Source organism: Abramis brama (genome assembly GCF_963993115.1).
Source record: "Abramis brama genome assembly, chromosome: 7".
NCBI classification, from domain to species: domain Eukaryota; kingdom Metazoa; phylum Chordata; class Actinopteri; order Cypriniformes; family Leuciscidae; genus Abramis; species Abramis brama.
This window is the reverse complement of record NC_139969.1, coordinates 26,159,591-26,176,159: the sequence shown is the minus strand read 5'-3', so window position 1 is coordinate 26,176,159 and position 16,569 is coordinate 26,159,591. Positions and strand designations below refer to the sequence as shown.

General features: G+C 39.5%; 1 protein-coding gene across 2 annotated transcripts in view; it reads right to left on the bottom strand.

Moving 5' to 3' along the window:
* pbx1a (pre-B-cell leukemia homeobox 1a) overlaps positions 1-8,969 on the bottom strand; it is a 68,221-nt gene extending 59,252 nt beyond the window's left edge. For both annotated transcript variants that reach the window (XM_084120803.1, XM_084120804.1), the window contains exons 1-2: positions 8,292-8,969; positions 7,061-7,134 (exon numbers count right to left, since the gene is read on the bottom strand). In XM_084120803.1, coding sequence (XP_083976929.1) covers positions 7,061-7,134; positions 8,292-8,479 — 262 coding nt within the window. In that variant the 5' untranslated portion in view covers positions 8,480-8,969. The remainder of the gene's footprint in view (positions 1-7,060; positions 7,135-8,291) is intronic.
* Between the last annotated feature and the right edge of the window lie 7,600 nt (positions 8,970-16,569).

Sequence of the window (16,569 nt, the reverse complement as noted above, 5' to 3'; positions counted from 1 at the left end):
GTACAGTATATGGAATGAATATGAAAATGCACTTCCCTCAAGTAAAACAATAAGATATGGCTGAGGCAACACTATAAGTGTATGGTGAAATCTAACAAAGGTACAAGATATCAGTGTCTTTTTATTACTCTAATACGCACTATTTAAAATGAAAAGGTGTGTAAATGACATTTTGGGGCTGTGAATAGAGTCTACATGATGTGTCGGGTCACATTTCTGTGTGTGTGTGCGGGTCCTCGATCCCTCCACGTTTCCCTGAGCACAGAGGTACGACAGCGAATAAATGTTGATCAGTGTTGATTCCGTCCAATGAGCGCGTGTCGACTGACAGTGTTCCTAAGCTGCGGCGAAAGGCGGCCATTAATCTTGGTCTGGTTTAAGTAGCATATATTAATTTGTGTCATTTTTACTAAGTCGAGACAGGAAGGGGCGCTCGCCAGTCCGTGTTTGACTGCTCACAGCAGCGGGAGGGAGGGGGGACTGATGGCTGGGGGGAACATAGGGGGATCTTTTATGTATTGCGCCGCCACTGCCGCCACTGCCGTCGTCAAAATCAAACAGCAGGACGCGGGAGAACGGCAATCGCCGGCCTTTGAATTAAACTAAATGAACTCCCGGGGTGTTGGTATGGCAACCGTAGCTGGAAACGGCACCGCCTTTTACACTTAAGCCACGTAAGGAAATGAATGAATTGAAATATGTTTGTAACGATGAGGATTTTGTGGCAGAGAGATCCCTAATGCTGTTATATGGATCACAGCCATTGACTGCACCGCTGAGGGGCTGAGTCTGACTCCACAGAGACAATAATAGCATCTGCAGAGCCTTTTACTGTAATTCGCTTTTTTACATTGGGCTACAAACTGCACCACAGACTAATATCAGACAGAAAAAAAAAGAGCTCCGTCGCATCTGCAAGCAGATTTCCTCTCTAAAGCAATTTTTAATCCAATAAGTGAGTAGATGTTTTCACTGTAATGGCTCTGAATATGATATCTGTCAGACAACTATGAACAAAGATCAGTTTGCAGAATGGCTGGCACTGATGCTGCAGATATCCAAACCGGCCTGAGAGCTGCCATGCTTATATGCACATTAGATGCATTCGAATCTTTTGAAAGGAAATATTAAATGACCATTGTGCCTTACACTAAAACAAACAATGACTAACAATCCATTTTGTTAGTCAGTTCATGCAAAAGTGAGAAACGGCATATCCCTTATTTAAAAAGTAATGATGTATGCAGTAGTGCTGTACGATTAATGGAAATAAAACCAATATCACAATATGGCTTTGTGCGATTAACACTTTTAAGGATTAATTTCTTTTTACGCAAAAAGCTCATGTTTTCAGGGTCTCAGAGCGGCTTGGTTAACAGTAAATTCTTCTTCACACAAACTCTATCTCTGAATCTGCTCTGAGTTTTGAGAATGCAACATGTGCTGACCATTTTCCCAAACTTGTAATAAGAAGTGCTTATAAACAAACAACCAAAGAAGATTTAAGGGGTCCATGCGGTAAATAAACTTATATTAAGACAGCCATAAATATTAGTTGGCCATTTTACAGTTATTATTATTATATTGTTTTTTTACAGTGAAATATTACAATAGTTCTTATTTTGTTGAACATTTTTATTAAGTAATAATAATAATTACAACAAAAATAATAATATTGATGTATAATCAAACAGTTTTGGGGGCAAATTGTGCAGACCTACAAAAGTGTACAGCATACCTGGACTTTTTTATTTATTTAAATATAGCATTTTAAATCGCGATCACAATTTTTATCTGGAAAAATTTGATTTTCCCACCAAATTGTACAGCTCTAATCCAGCAATAAGGTTTGGTTTGCCACAAATTACAGTGCTTATGATTAATGTCATGTGTGGAGATGATTTAATGGAGGAAGGAATGGGTTTACATGTAAATAAAGGTTTTGATCCTGAAGCAATGTGAAATAATATTAACATGATGTCATCAGCCAATACTCTGTACGGAACACAAGTACGAAAAGCAACCGTTTCAAACAGGACCACTTTAACCTTAAGCCATGTCAATAATTATTCCATAAAATTAGGTTTTCGGTTCCTTTATTGACCATCAGCAGGAGGAAAACACCTCCCACACAAAAAAGCGCTTCTTCGCTATTCACACGGGCAACCTGTTATCAGAGCTAATTAGAGACTCCCACCTCCGTTATACATTTCTGTAATTAGGCTCTTAAAACATGATTAACATGTCTCAATTACGCCAGTCATCATTTGCATAATTTATAAGGAGCTCTAATTGCGAGTGAGTTTAGACTTGAAGCTGGGTAATAACAGAAACACACAGGAAACATTATGCTGCTACTGAGGCATGTCCATTCCAACGGCCCTAAGTATGATTAGAAATCACGTTCCAAATAACACAGGAGGAGGAGAGGCTCCCCTCATGTCGCTGTAGCAAACGCAATATTTCTCCACAATTCACCACGACGGTCGTTAGATATCACGCCAGCTCTAAAATTACGTGGCACGCAAAAGAACAAACGAGTTAAGGAATGAAGCCCAAACTTTATTAAGCGCGGTGTTGCAAGCACTACTAACGCGTCAATAAAGGCAAAAGAACACTGTGAATAAATATGTGAATATTACAAGAATAATATATCAAAATACAGCCCTCACAAAGTGTACTCTGTTGTTTACCTATGTGTTTATCTCATAATGGGAATTTTAATATATGAAAGAAAGACATTTATTTGAAGTTGAAAGTTATTTTGTACGAATTTCCCAGCTGAATCTTGTTAAAGGTCATGTGACATGTTTGTTAGCAATATATCAAATGTCTGCATATTGCTTTTATCAGCATGCATGTGCAAAATGTATAATTTGTATGAAATGGAAATTAATGTTATTGATCATTCATGCTTGCAATTTAAAAATAAATAAATAATTGTCACAAAATGTCAACTTCTCTCAGGTGATGCATGCTGGACTTCTCAAACTTAAAACCACCCCTTTCTTACAATTGACAGCAAACTCACATTCAGATCTGCCACTATCCAATCAACAACTGCTGGATTTGACGAACTCCCTGAACTACAGTTTTTTTCTTTTTTGGTTTCACTCGGATGTAGGTCTCAATACGGAAAAAAAGATCTCTTGCCACTTCATCGCACCATAAATGACAAGAAACGTTACCACATTTAACATTGGCCAATGAATTAGGGTCAATGGCATGACATTCATTTTGTCCAGAATCTATTCAAAAATAGTGGTTAGTGATAAGTACAGTATATTTTGAAGAGAGAACGTTTTTAATTTCTCAAATAAAATAGTTTTTAGGGCATAATTGGGGTTACAAACCCTCATGACTGACTATTAATTACTAATTGACAATTAATTAATAATTCATTACAATATTTGAAATATATATTTTAAAACTTTTTGGAACATAATGATTCAAATATATTAAGATATGAGATACCTTTTTACTTGATGGTTACATCACATGACATTTTTATGTTATTAAATAGAAAATGTAATTCTTAAAAGTGGTCTAAAAGTTGTTCAAACCAACATGAACACAACAAGAAAGTACATTTCTAAGTTTTTTTTAGAAAAGTTTTTTCCTTTTCTTTATCGTGGACTCTTATTCGTCATTGACCCTCTATGGCTCAGAGAGTTCACGCTAAGTTTAAGTTTATTTTTCAAAGCTCTGTCCATGATCAGGCAAATGTATGTCAATGTGAAACAGACCTAACGAAAGCCCCAAGGGTAAAACAGAGCTGAAACCCGATACCAACAAAACATCCAAGTTAATGTCCACCTTTCCAAACACGACCATCTATATGTGCCAGTCACTGAATTCAAATGCACACATTGGCCTTGCATTTCCCAGAGCACGTGGTCCACACAAATACACGGACACTTAAAATAATCTGAAACGCTTGCAGTGCTAAAGCAGCCTTGTTTAAAAGCCCCCACCCCACATCACGTCCTGTTCTGTGAGCCGCAGTACTTGTTTATACTCGCACGCCGGCCTGTGCCGTGTTAGCTCGGTCAGGCCCTGTGTAAAAATACACAGCGAGGTCAGGAGTTCAGGCCGGCTCTGTCTGCTGCTGGCACACCGTCCTGCCCCGCTTGTCAGCTGCTTGCCAGAGGAGGGCTCATCACCACGACTGTCAACACGCCGACGCCACCGCGCAACACGTGCTGCGCGCCGGGCAACTCGCAGCCGTGTCAATCTCGGCAAGACGGCCGTAGGTTACGAAGAATTACAGGAGCCGTGTCATTTTGTGCTCTCTCAACACGTCTGCAGATGAAATATATTAGCAGAAGGAAAATTTATTGTTCCTGTCGTAGAAACTGTGTCGTGTCTGAACAGGAATTACGAGCTGAGGTGGCCGAGGTGACGACGCACTTGATCCAAAGTTCTTGTAAATCAAGGTTATTGTGAGCAGAAAAAGTAGATTTTTTTAGACACAGAGCCACTGTTTCATTGAGACAAGCTCTCGGTCGGCTCCATGACCTCCACAGTCTGTCACGAAAGCTAAGACACCACTGTTCCACAAGCACACTACGCCATTTCAACAAAACAGACTGGCTGCGGATTTAATAACCTCGCTTTTCTGGATTACACCTGGGACTCTACGGCTGCAACAATGTAAAACCATGAACGAGGCTGACTCTTTATTTAAAAAAAAATAAAGAATTAAAAAGGGCCTGACAAAAATGGTGGCTGCTCTCGTTTGGGCGCTCTGAGCTCAGCACATTTGCAGTAAATGTCACGGCGGAGGTTTGAGCCATTTTCTCTGTGGCGGCGTTGGATTTTTAGTGGTGTCTGTCTGTGCAGTGTGAAATTACACCCTCACATTAAAAAGAGACAGAAGTGAACCGAGGTACAGCTCACGGCTAATTCCGTAGGAGAGAGTACATGGGGGGGTTAAAGCACAAGGATCTTTTCAAATCAACCATCAGGGCTTCAGTTAGTTTATTTTCAGTGTTAGCTAAACCGTGTTGCCGACAGCATTTTCAACAGCATAAAACACTGACACCTAAAAACACTGAATTTCTTTTCTTGCTATTTTTGGGGTGTTTACTTAAGTTACAAACATGTTACTATCAATAGCATCCACTTAAAAAGCAGAAAAAAATCATTTGTTCTCTCTGAATTCCCAGGCCAAGGCTAAAAAAAACTAGTTTGCAAATGCTTCTGGCAGAATATTTGATGGTTTAAATTAAAAAGATATATTTATATTTATTAAAAATATTTATTAAAAAAACACTTCCTGTTCCATTTGACAAGTTTCCTTCCTTTCAATTCCTTCCACAACTGGAAAGCCCGAACTTTTTTGTGGTTTCAAAGTGAAACGAACAAAAAGCAGGAATCAGCTAATGTTAATATTCCGATATGCACGCTGATCAAATGCAAGTAGGTTTGATTTTGATGATCCAATGCTCCTAATGAAGTCCTGAGAGAGAAAAGCGACTGCGAGGAAGCTGAAATAAGCCCCCCTTGACAAAAACAACACCAGGGCTGCGTTCAACTACAAACAAAAGCTCAACATGAGGGGTGTTTTGGGTGTGTGTGCGACTGCGTGTGTGGGGGTGACATCTCACATGAAATATGATGAAGATAATATAGACAAAACAAACAAACAACTAATTCCCACACAGGAGAGTGACATCACAACTATAATTCGACCCAAAAAAAAAAGCACCATCTTCATAGTCTTACAGTTCTAATAGCTTGTTTGGAGTCAAACCGGGTTTATCACTCTAGTCAAAAGCTCTGCAGGTTCCTGGTTGCCAGGAACTGTGGGAAGAGAAGCAGGAGCAAAAAGTCAGGAAGAGGTCCAAGTCACTTTGTTCTTCATCTTGGAAACGAACTTTGAGTGAACCCCGGGTGACGCCAAGGCAGTTCAAAAGAGTCAGGCATAACTCTTTCCCTCCTTGGAAAACCTTGCTAAACAAGAGGAGGGAAAAAAGCAAAGCTAGTGCCATGAGGACCCTGTGATCGCTGACACTGTGGCCCTCAGAAGCCCTCTTCATTCGGTTCAGAATTTCACTGAGGACGGGGGAACCTCTACACTGCAGCGCCTTTCAAGACAGTGTGGCAGAGAGCCAACTTCAACTGCCATGTAATGAAATCTTTGTAAATTACACTTTGGGGCTAATTAGAAGGAAGATACGGCTGTGTGTTGTGGTGGTTGTTTTTTTAAGTTTTTTTTACATTTGTTGTTGTTTCTCGCTGTAGCAATCTGCCTCGAAAACCTTCACTCAGGGACAATCGCATAATCAAAACAGCATGTTCATTTCACTCTAATGAATAGTGCTTCTGGTGGACTTTTTAAACTGCTCTTAAAGTGCCGTACTCAACCAGCTGCATTTTATGCACACAAAAACCTCAAAACTTATCCAATAATAATGTAGAATCTGCATCTAACCAGACAGCGCAGCAAAAAATAAAAAAATAAATGGTATGTCACAATAAGTCGAGTTTATAAAACTCAGATGGGCATTGTCAAAACCATGAGGCAAAGTATTTTAAAGCTAACAGTCAGAATCACAATTTAATGAGTAAAATAACATCCTAAAATCATATTCTCTAACTAAAGCCATTGATATTCTCATATACTGTTGGCTATAAACAAAAATAACATGAGAAAAAGCCTCATCACTAGCTTTCAATGCAGCATAGCTTAACCACACAATGTAAATGCTGTATTCAGTAATAAACTTTAGCTCAGCTGCACAAATTATAACCATAGCACACAACATAATAATAATAGCTATCTATTTGAGGAATCTGAATGCTGTATAAATTACCAGATATTTGAATAACATGAATTTTTGTATTATTGTAATATCAGAACTTTCACATGATGCAGTCTAAATATCTAATAACGCACAAGACGTTATGCTCACAAGACACAATACATCACTGTATTAAAGAGCTCTGTAGCAAAAAAAATCAATATTTCAATATTCAGCTTAATGTGATAACTGGATTTAAACAAAGACTTGCAAGTTTTCGCTTTGTGTTCTCTATGTGAGACAGGAAAACCCACCTGTTTTTTCTTTTATTTCACACAGGACATTGAATAGAGCCGGCTTCATTCTGTGACAGTTCAGTGCATGTTTCCTAAAAACACAAACAGAAAATAAATAACAAGCCGTCACTATGCATGACCTGTCAAAACTGTCAAAACACAGACATTAGGCTTAGAAGGAATGTCTGTTATGTGTGATGGAAATTTTGAGTATTTTACAAATGGTTTTTAATAGAAGACAGCTGAAAATGGCACTAAATTGCACAGCACTTTTGGAAGTGATAAAATGTGTTAAACGAGCAAAAAAAAAAAATGTCATGTACATCATAGAGAGCAGCATGAAGTGGATTGCAAAGTGGAATTGCTATCAAATACTCAATTAAGGTGACTGGATGCTTTCCTTTAAAAAAATCAATAAATATCAAACAACAAATATAAATTACATATCAGTCTAAGAGTTTTTCAATATGCATGATACTTATTAATAAGGCTTTAAAGTCAAGTTGTTCAAATATGATTTCAAATGTAAAATGTTTGCATTTTCAAAGTGTTTTAGAAACACCTGTGTTGACAGTTACTAAGGCTAATAGGGTCAAGTGAATGAATTTGACATAAATTAGTCTTCATCTTACTGCCTTATTGATTTTAACTACTATAAATTGATGTTATATTACATTAAAAAAAACAAAAAAAAACATAAATTTGGACAGTACCAGATTTAACAACGTTCCTTCGATATGCAAAGCAGAAACACTGTATATAAGCCACATTGTCATTGCAGACTTATGAACTTTCTGACAAATACGTACGATTAAAAATTTGTAAGAATGCATGCTCAGTAACATTTATTTAATTATTAGATACTTGCAGTCCAAAAACTAGGGACTGAATCCACCCGCAACATGTAGTAAGTCTATATGGCACTGAATCAATGCGCCTTCTCATTTGTAACCTGCGAGATCCGGAGCAATTGGAAATCGAAACGATGCATCTGGGAAGAAGAAGACGACAGCTCCAGATTGTGCACAGAGGCGCTCGGAAGTGGCTGTAACATATTTGTAATACAATATAAAAAAATGTACGCCTGCATAAAAGTTTGAAAGAAGACGCAAAAAGAAAGTCGGTGCGCTTCGGGTGGCGCGTCAAAATATAAAAGCAGCTGACTTGTTAAATACTGACGACGTGTTTCAGTGGCTACTATGAAGATAATAATAAAAAAGACAGCATGCATACACTCTTAGATATATACCTGGCCTGTGCCTCGTCCAGACTTTGGTCGGTTATGGTCATGATTTGTTGTAATATGTCTCCAATGTCCTGTTTTCTTCCCTCGCCGTCCGCTCCTCCCGTGCCATCCTGCATATGCTGCGCCAGGCCGGGGTGTCCGGCCATGCCCACCCCGTGAGAGGAGTGCATCAACCGGGGCTGATCATCCATCCTCGCCGCTGTTCTCTAGACTCTGGTGACTTTTTCAATTCTTCCCTAGGAGAAGGAAAATTCCTTCAGAAACTCTCGCCGTCACTCCCCCTTTCGCTTTCTGGATGTCTGGAGCGCGCTTACAACATGGAGAGAGGGAGAGAGGGGAGAAAAGGCAAAGCTCCCTCTCACAGCTGGTTTGGGTGAAATCTGATCTGGAGAGCTGCTTTAGGATCAAGCCACTCCTGCTCTTGCCACCAAAGCCAAGACAACAGAGCCCAACTTTGTCTAAGGGCTGCTGTAATCCTGTGTAATCTGCGACTCTGCCGCGTAACTCCTTGTTTCCTTTGACAGCTTTACGACTGAAACAGCTCTAAGACGTGCTTTGAAGGCGTTAAACGTGGGGAGAGAAGTGCTTTTGTTTCGCACAGGTCTGCTGGCAACACTGACACATAACGGGAGGCTCCGCCCACCAACACTGGCACACAGCGATGGGGAACCGCCCATTGCCCGTGATTGGACGAGAGCGCGCTGTTGTCCCCGCCTCGGTTCTTCCACGGTACGTCAATCATATTCCTGAGGAAGGTGGGTCGCCGTAATAAGCTTTAAGATGTGGCGTTAGCGCTTGGACTGGACAGGGTGGTAACACGGTGATGGATAGGGGTTGAAGATGAAAATAAATAATGGCGTTTGGTGTAAAGCCTCTGTGTCCGCTCGGGACTTCCATGTTATCTTATTCTGTAAATGAATGTGGTCATTTAAGATCTGTTTTCATTTGATGCCACCGGTGACATTTATGAACAACATTTATTTTTGCGTTTGAAGGGTCCAAACAGAGTTGTTAATGTATTTTACTCAAAGTTGTCAAATATAAATCAAACATGGCTCATGGCTGGTGTAAATAGTCACATGACCAGAGGTATTTGTACATAATCTATTGAATCATACAGATTAGATTACCCTGTCATATAAATCATGATCATAATAAACATGAAGTGTAAGATGGGAGGAAGATGCCCACCTTAAGAACAATGGCATTTACTCTTAAATTGTGACACAGATGTAAGTTTGGCATGTGCATAATGTTGATGATGCATCAGCCAATGTGTTATTAAGGGAAATAAATAGAAACATTTACAAATGTTGTCATCATAGCACAAAATTTAACAAAGTAAAAGCAACACTACATTTTATTTTTTGATCATCATTCCCTTTTAACCATACATGCCTAGTAAAAAATAAATAAACCTAGCTGGGAATAAATTCAGAATTGCATGGGTTAAATCTGTTTGACTGGGATTTTTGTAAAGCATTTGACAGGACTATAAGCTGTATGGAGTCTCTTATTAAAGAAAAGTGGTTTACAACAATTTGCAACAAGACATCTTAGTTTCCTATTTTTCTTATGTAAACACCTATACAGTATATCTATATTTAATATCCATATTAAACATATATACACACACACACACACACACACACACACACACACACACAGATATATATGTGTGTGTGTGTGTGTGTGTGTGTGTGTGTGTGTGTGTGTGTGTGTGTGTGTGTGTGTGTGTGTGTGTTAATATGGATATATAATTTCATATTCCACATTCATTTCCACAAAAAAAAAAAAAAAAAGACCTTCATGCTGCTGAAAGACACTATGGTCACTCAATGTGTCTTGGGAAAATGATCAGACAGGCAGTTTGCTCAGCCATGTGGTCTATTTAACGGTATTAAATTCACTGGCTATTGACATGGAGCTCAGAATGTGGCAGAAATGTCACGCTCTGGCTGCAGGTGCTGGGAAAAGGACCAATAAAGAGAGTGTTAAAGAGGCCATTTCTGATGCCTGAGTACCTATCACTGGAACAAATATTCCAGAAGCACCACTCCAACTATTCATGTGATGTCTCATCTCCGTGCTCAACATATGAGGTGTGTCACCTTCCATTATGTTCCTTATGAGAAACGACACCACTTTAAACTGTCCTACTTAGAAGGCGACTGCTGACATATACTGGTCGTATAGGTAATATTTCAACTTTTTTATTGGAAACAATATCATCAATTTCAGAGAGCAAACAGATATGTGAGGGATAATGTATACATCCTTCAGTGCATTTGACTAAATATTCAGAGCTCATGTATTACATTCAGATGGTTTCAGCAAAAAATGGTTATTAAACAACAAAAAAAACCTTCTAAGAAAGATAGATAAGTGCCAAATTACAAATAATTGAAAATGATAAATGTAACACTTAATTTTTTAGCCTAGTTCTATCTATAGGAACAACCGACTCGTTAACATGAGAAAATCGAAAAATTTTCGATGCTGTGATTTCATATGAATTCATACAATGTGATTCGTACAAAAACATACGATTTTTTTAGAAAAAAGCATGAAGTCCCACCCCTAAACTTAAAAGCCCATTGAAGTGCCTTGGAACACGCAGCTTTGTATGAAGCATATTCAATGGTCCCTCCCCCTTTTCAAATAGCCAATAGCGTTTAGTTTACCTCACAGACTGCAAGTCCTACTTGACAGCACCATGGAAGCGAATCCGAGCGCTGATGATACGTTGGATTTAACAGTAGAGGTGTGAACAAATTCTAGCCATTTCATTCTTAACGACTGTACAGTTGGAAAATTGAATAAAACTCGAGCGTTTGAGCAACCGAATCCATATCTCCAACCCATATTGCTCCGTGACGCGTCAACGCCGGTTGCTTTAGCCAGGTGGTATTTATAGCATAGGGGGCAGGACACATTATATTCTAGAGAGAATTTGATTGGACAGAAGATGTGATGAGAAGCTGAAGTCCGCGCTAATGTCATAAAAATCCGTGATCCATTTTAATGGAAGTGAGAGACTGTAGTTTTTTTTTTATGTTTATATCTCCTAAATGCGAATTTTGTCATTGTTTTGAAACACACTAGCTTATTCTTAACCTTAAGGCTAACATATTCATCCTAAAAGCTAAAAAAAAAGTACATTTTGATTTCAGGGGGCCTTTAACCATCAATGGGGTATAAGCAGATTGGATGAAAACGTACATCATACAAATTTATACGAATTGGTCATCAATTCTTCAAAACAAAAAAAGTTACGAATTGCAATGAGCGACTAGTGCAATTCGTATGTTGTATTGGAACAACTTAATGTTTCTCTGCAAATAATGGCAAATCACTCTTGGTAAAAGACATTTTTCACATCGTGGCAGAAGTTAAATCGATCAATCAGATTTCTCATTAGTTGAAGAAGAGGAGGAACTAGTTAATGGTGAAAGGAATTGGCCCTGCTGCTGTGATAGTATCTGAAGACTGCTGGGCTGGAACAGATGTATAGGCTAAGTGACCTTCCTCTGTAAAACCAAACCACACTGATTGTCTGACCTCTTCACAACAATAGCCTACAGCCAGAACAGACTCTACAGCATCACGTATACCGTAGACACACAGCTCAATGTCAAACATCTTCAAACAAAACAGGAAAGAATACGGTGTTGACTCACAAACAGTTGGCTGCTTGTATACTTGTCCAGAAATGTTAGCAAAAAATTTAACTGCTGCATAAACAGTATGAACATCTCTTATTAATGAAGAAAAATGCAACATCAGGCTTGAATATAGCCTTTTGATATAGTTTGCCATATTTGAACATTTCCCGGTCATTCTGGCAGTGTCAGAAATTGCCCGCACATTAAAAAAACGATGGCCAGTCTGAATTTACAATGAGCTTCACGCAGCAAATAACACACTTACAGATATTTGACATTCTCTTGTAGACGCTTGAACTCTTGTGGTTTGAATTTAGAGTAGTTTGGTTTTCCCTACCGATCAGCACTTCTGTATTCCCAGCGGTGAGAGGAGCACATTGTGCTGCTGCCGAACACTTTTCTAGCTCACTCGTTTCATTCATATTTATGCCAGCTCATCTAAATTGTCCTCTCTAATAACGTGTGATCTGCATACGCTCACTTATATCAAGCACATTCATCTTTTTCAAAGCTTTGGAAACATTTAAATAGTTATAAATGAAATGGTTGTGCAGTGTGAGGCTGGATAGTTGGGTCAATCAACTAGAGTCCACGATAAAGAAAAGGAAAAATCTAGTGTAAAACATGTGACAAGTTTTAGAAATGTACTCTTTATTCACATTGGTTTCATTTGGTTTTGAAAAACTTTTATATAAATTACAAGAAAAGTTTTGATTTAATGACTCGAACGTAAAGATTTCATGTTTTGTCATGTCATTAAGAAAAAAGTAATATATTCCCTTGCACCTTAAATACATGCGTGTTAGCATATTAATTATATTACACAAGAAAAGTTTGACAAATCATGAGTCATTAATTAATAAATTTCATTACGTTTGTGTGGATTCAGACCACATGAAACCTGAACCACCAGAACCATCTTGCCTTGTAATAAATTGTCATTTTTTTATATTACTTGCCACAGCTGGTTGCAAAATATAGATGAATTCAGGATCTAAACGCAAGGAGTATCAAATTTAACATAGGAGTCAGAAAACATTAAACCAGAACAGAACAACCCAACATAACGTGACAAGAACTGACAAAGAACTGAAGGAAACACAGAGTAAAAAATACACTAAACAAACCAATCAACTAAATGACCAACAGGTGTGCAAATTAATTAAATAATGAATCACCAAGGAAACGAACTGAAAACTAGGACACAGAAGTGAAACATAATACAAAACTCACCCAAAACAACACAAACTCAAAATACCTGTTACATTACTCAAGCACTGAAGGTGTGTACCTATTGTAATCAGTAGTGTTCTTCTTCATCTTCTTCCACTCTTGAGTCTATGGCAGCTTATAGAAACACTAGCGGGAGAGTTATGAAATTTGGCACACAGCACCACAGCATATTTGTAGTCTCTAACTCAATCGCTCTAGCGCCACCAACTGTCCAAAGTTGCACTCATGTTTATGTTAATAACTTTTAAACCGTAAGGGCTAGGTACAAAATGCAAGCTCAAACACCTTTTGTCCGATTTTCACGAAATTCGAGTCAGATCATCTTCAGACCATGCCGGCAAAAAAGTTACAGATTTCGTGTCGATAGACAAAACCGTTTTTGTAAACGGCATCAACAAATATGATGGCATGATGCCAAAACGACTCTAAGGCTGTATCTCTGCAATGCTTTGTCATATTGACACCAAACTTTGCATGTCATTGTCACATTACTCCGACCACACCCCATCAATTTGTACAGTGCCACCTATTGGTCAAAAGTGATAAACCATTAAATCATAAATACTAGCATAGACAGTAAAAGAAATGGACACAGCGACCCCATAGACTTCAACGGAGAAAAGTGAAGTCGATTAGAAGCACTCACTTCCTGATGGTCAAGCGTACTGCGCAGACTCAAACTGAGCTTGATGACGTAGATGTGACGTGAGCAACCTGTCTGTCTTCTATTAGCTGTGCCAAGAGAAATCTGAATCATTCTCTTCCGAAACTTGCAGAGACGGAGAGTGTGAGTAGGAGGTGTCCATGAGCTAGGAGCAGGAGAAACTTTTGCTAAGTATTCTGATTAATTATTTTGTCATTTTGCCTCCACGTCCCCCCGATTGCCCGCGAGCTTCTCCTCCTGTCCATACGGTAATCTCTCTACTGTGCGACAGAGAGTTGCGTGGTTATGACGCAATCGTTAGCCTATTTTTACAAAAACTGCTTCTACGGGGCCATAACGTAAGATACAAGGTAATGGAGCCTTTAATTAACTTTTTTTTATTTTTATTTTAATTAATAGTCGCATACAAAAAATAAGCGTTACAAGTCATGACTCTTAAACTCTCAGCGAATTAAATATTAGGAATTTTTTTTTTTTGGCTTCTCATTTTCACCACTGGCGATCTTCGACACCAGAGGACAGACAAAATGATATAAGGTAGAGACTAAAGGTTATGATGTTACTTTGTGATCTAACGCAATTAACATGTTACAAAATATGAAAGTGTTTTTTATTGCATGCAACATTGTGAATGATTTCCAGAAGCTTTGGGTTTCGTTAAAAAAAAACTTTGGGATTTAATCTATCAATTATATATTATTCTTAAGTAAGACATTAGATTCTCATCACCTCTGTCATGCCACGATGTAACAGAAGCACATGACACGTCTATTGATCAATGTTGCACGGTGAGTGCAGACCAGGTTGAGAAGACATTGCAGCGCTGCAAGCTTCAAGTACATCTATCAGGGGGAGGCTGTGATGAAATATTCAGTTGTTTGGGGCGCCGTATCCCCCAAGCATGTATAAAAGGCAGTGTGAAATAGAGAGACCTGGACACAGCTTGAGTCTGCATCAAGTGCAAACCTGAAAACCTCTCCATCTCGCAGACTTCAGGTGGAGCTAGAGGAATTAAACTTTCATTGAGCTTTAAATGGGTTACAGGTCAGCGGTTGATTCAGCATTTTGCGCTTTCCTAAAGCTTTGGGGATGAGAAGAAATCTACCTGTTCACTTAGCATCGCACCTCTGAGGAAAAGCTGTCTTTTTTTTTTCAGTCATTACCTTCAATGTTATAAATGCAGCCTAACACACAAACCCCATGATCTGAGTGATTTCAAACCCGATCAAAAAGCAGGAACAATGTTACCCTGCTATTTCATATGCAAAAGGCTGTTTTCCATAGAAAAATGCTGAAACGTTGGTTACTGGTAACTTTAGCTCATCTAAATGTCCCTTTTTGAGTGTTTCCCCCGATCATCCCTCCACAAGGCTGTCAGTTTCCTAGGCCATTGTGAGGACACACACCACGCAGCTCTTCCTGACCACAGTAAAAAGGGAGCGGGACCTGTCATAAAGCATTCTCGTTTACGGCTGCAGGGTGGATGCTTGGAGGAATAGAGAGAGAGAGAGAGAGAGAGAGAGAGAGAGAGAGAGAGAGAGAGAGAGAGAGAGAGAGAGAGAGAGAGAACACTACTGTAAATGTCAAGAGATGCTACTGGAAGGCCACTCAGCACCTCCCAGCCTCCCATGCGAAAAGGCCACTTAGAGCAGTGGGCAGATAGCAGGCTGAGTTTATGTGCTGACCCAGCGCTCCAAATCAAACTTACAAATAGCAGGGGCTGGGCGGGCTGGGCCGGGGGAGGCTGGGGAATAAGAAAGACATTGAAGGAGAGAGAAATTGAGAAAAGAAATAAACAGGACTAACAGAGACCTACATGTTTAACACTGACAACACATCATCCACCTTAGCTTACAGTAAATGCAGGTTTGGGAACCGAGCACCTGAATAAGAACTCAATTCTCAATCAAATTAAACTGTGTTCACACTTGGCAGGTTTGGTTTGGTTAAAACAAACTATAGTGGGATTACTCTGTTAGTGCAGTTCATTTGAATAAGTGTGCACACTGCCATCTGAAGCCGGACCAAAGACATCTAAAAAGATGACTCATATGTACGCACGTATCGGAATCGGAATCGGCCATTTATATAGCGCTTTCATATGTACTACTGTACACCCAAAGCGCTTTACAATCATATCAGGGGATCTCTCCTCAACCACCACCAGTGTGCAGCATCCACTTGGATGATGCGACGGCAGCCACAGTACAACGGCGCCAGTGCGCTCACCACACACCAGATATAGGTGGAGAGAGGAGAGAGAGTGATAGAGCCAATTCAATGTAAGGGGATTATTAGGAGGCCATGATTGGTAAGGGCCAGGACACCGGGGTTACACCCCTACTCTTTACGAGAAGTGCCATGGGATTTTTTTAATGACCACAGAGAGTCAGGACCTCGGTTTAACGTCTCATCCGAAGGACGGTGCTCTTTTGACAGTATAGTGTCCCTGTCACTACACTGGGGTGTTAGGACCCACACAGACCACAGGGTGAGCACCCCCTGCTGGCCTCACTAACACCTCTTCCAGCAGCAACCTGGTTTTTCTCAGGAGGTCTCCCATCCAGGTACTAACCAGGCTCAGCCCTGCTTAGCTTCAGTGGGCAACCAGTCTTGGGCTACAGGGTGATATGGCTGCTGGCGCATTTAGCCCAGCGAACAGCATTGTTTTGGATTTTAGGTAAGTTCCGTCACAAAATATATGTAATTAAAGCTGTAT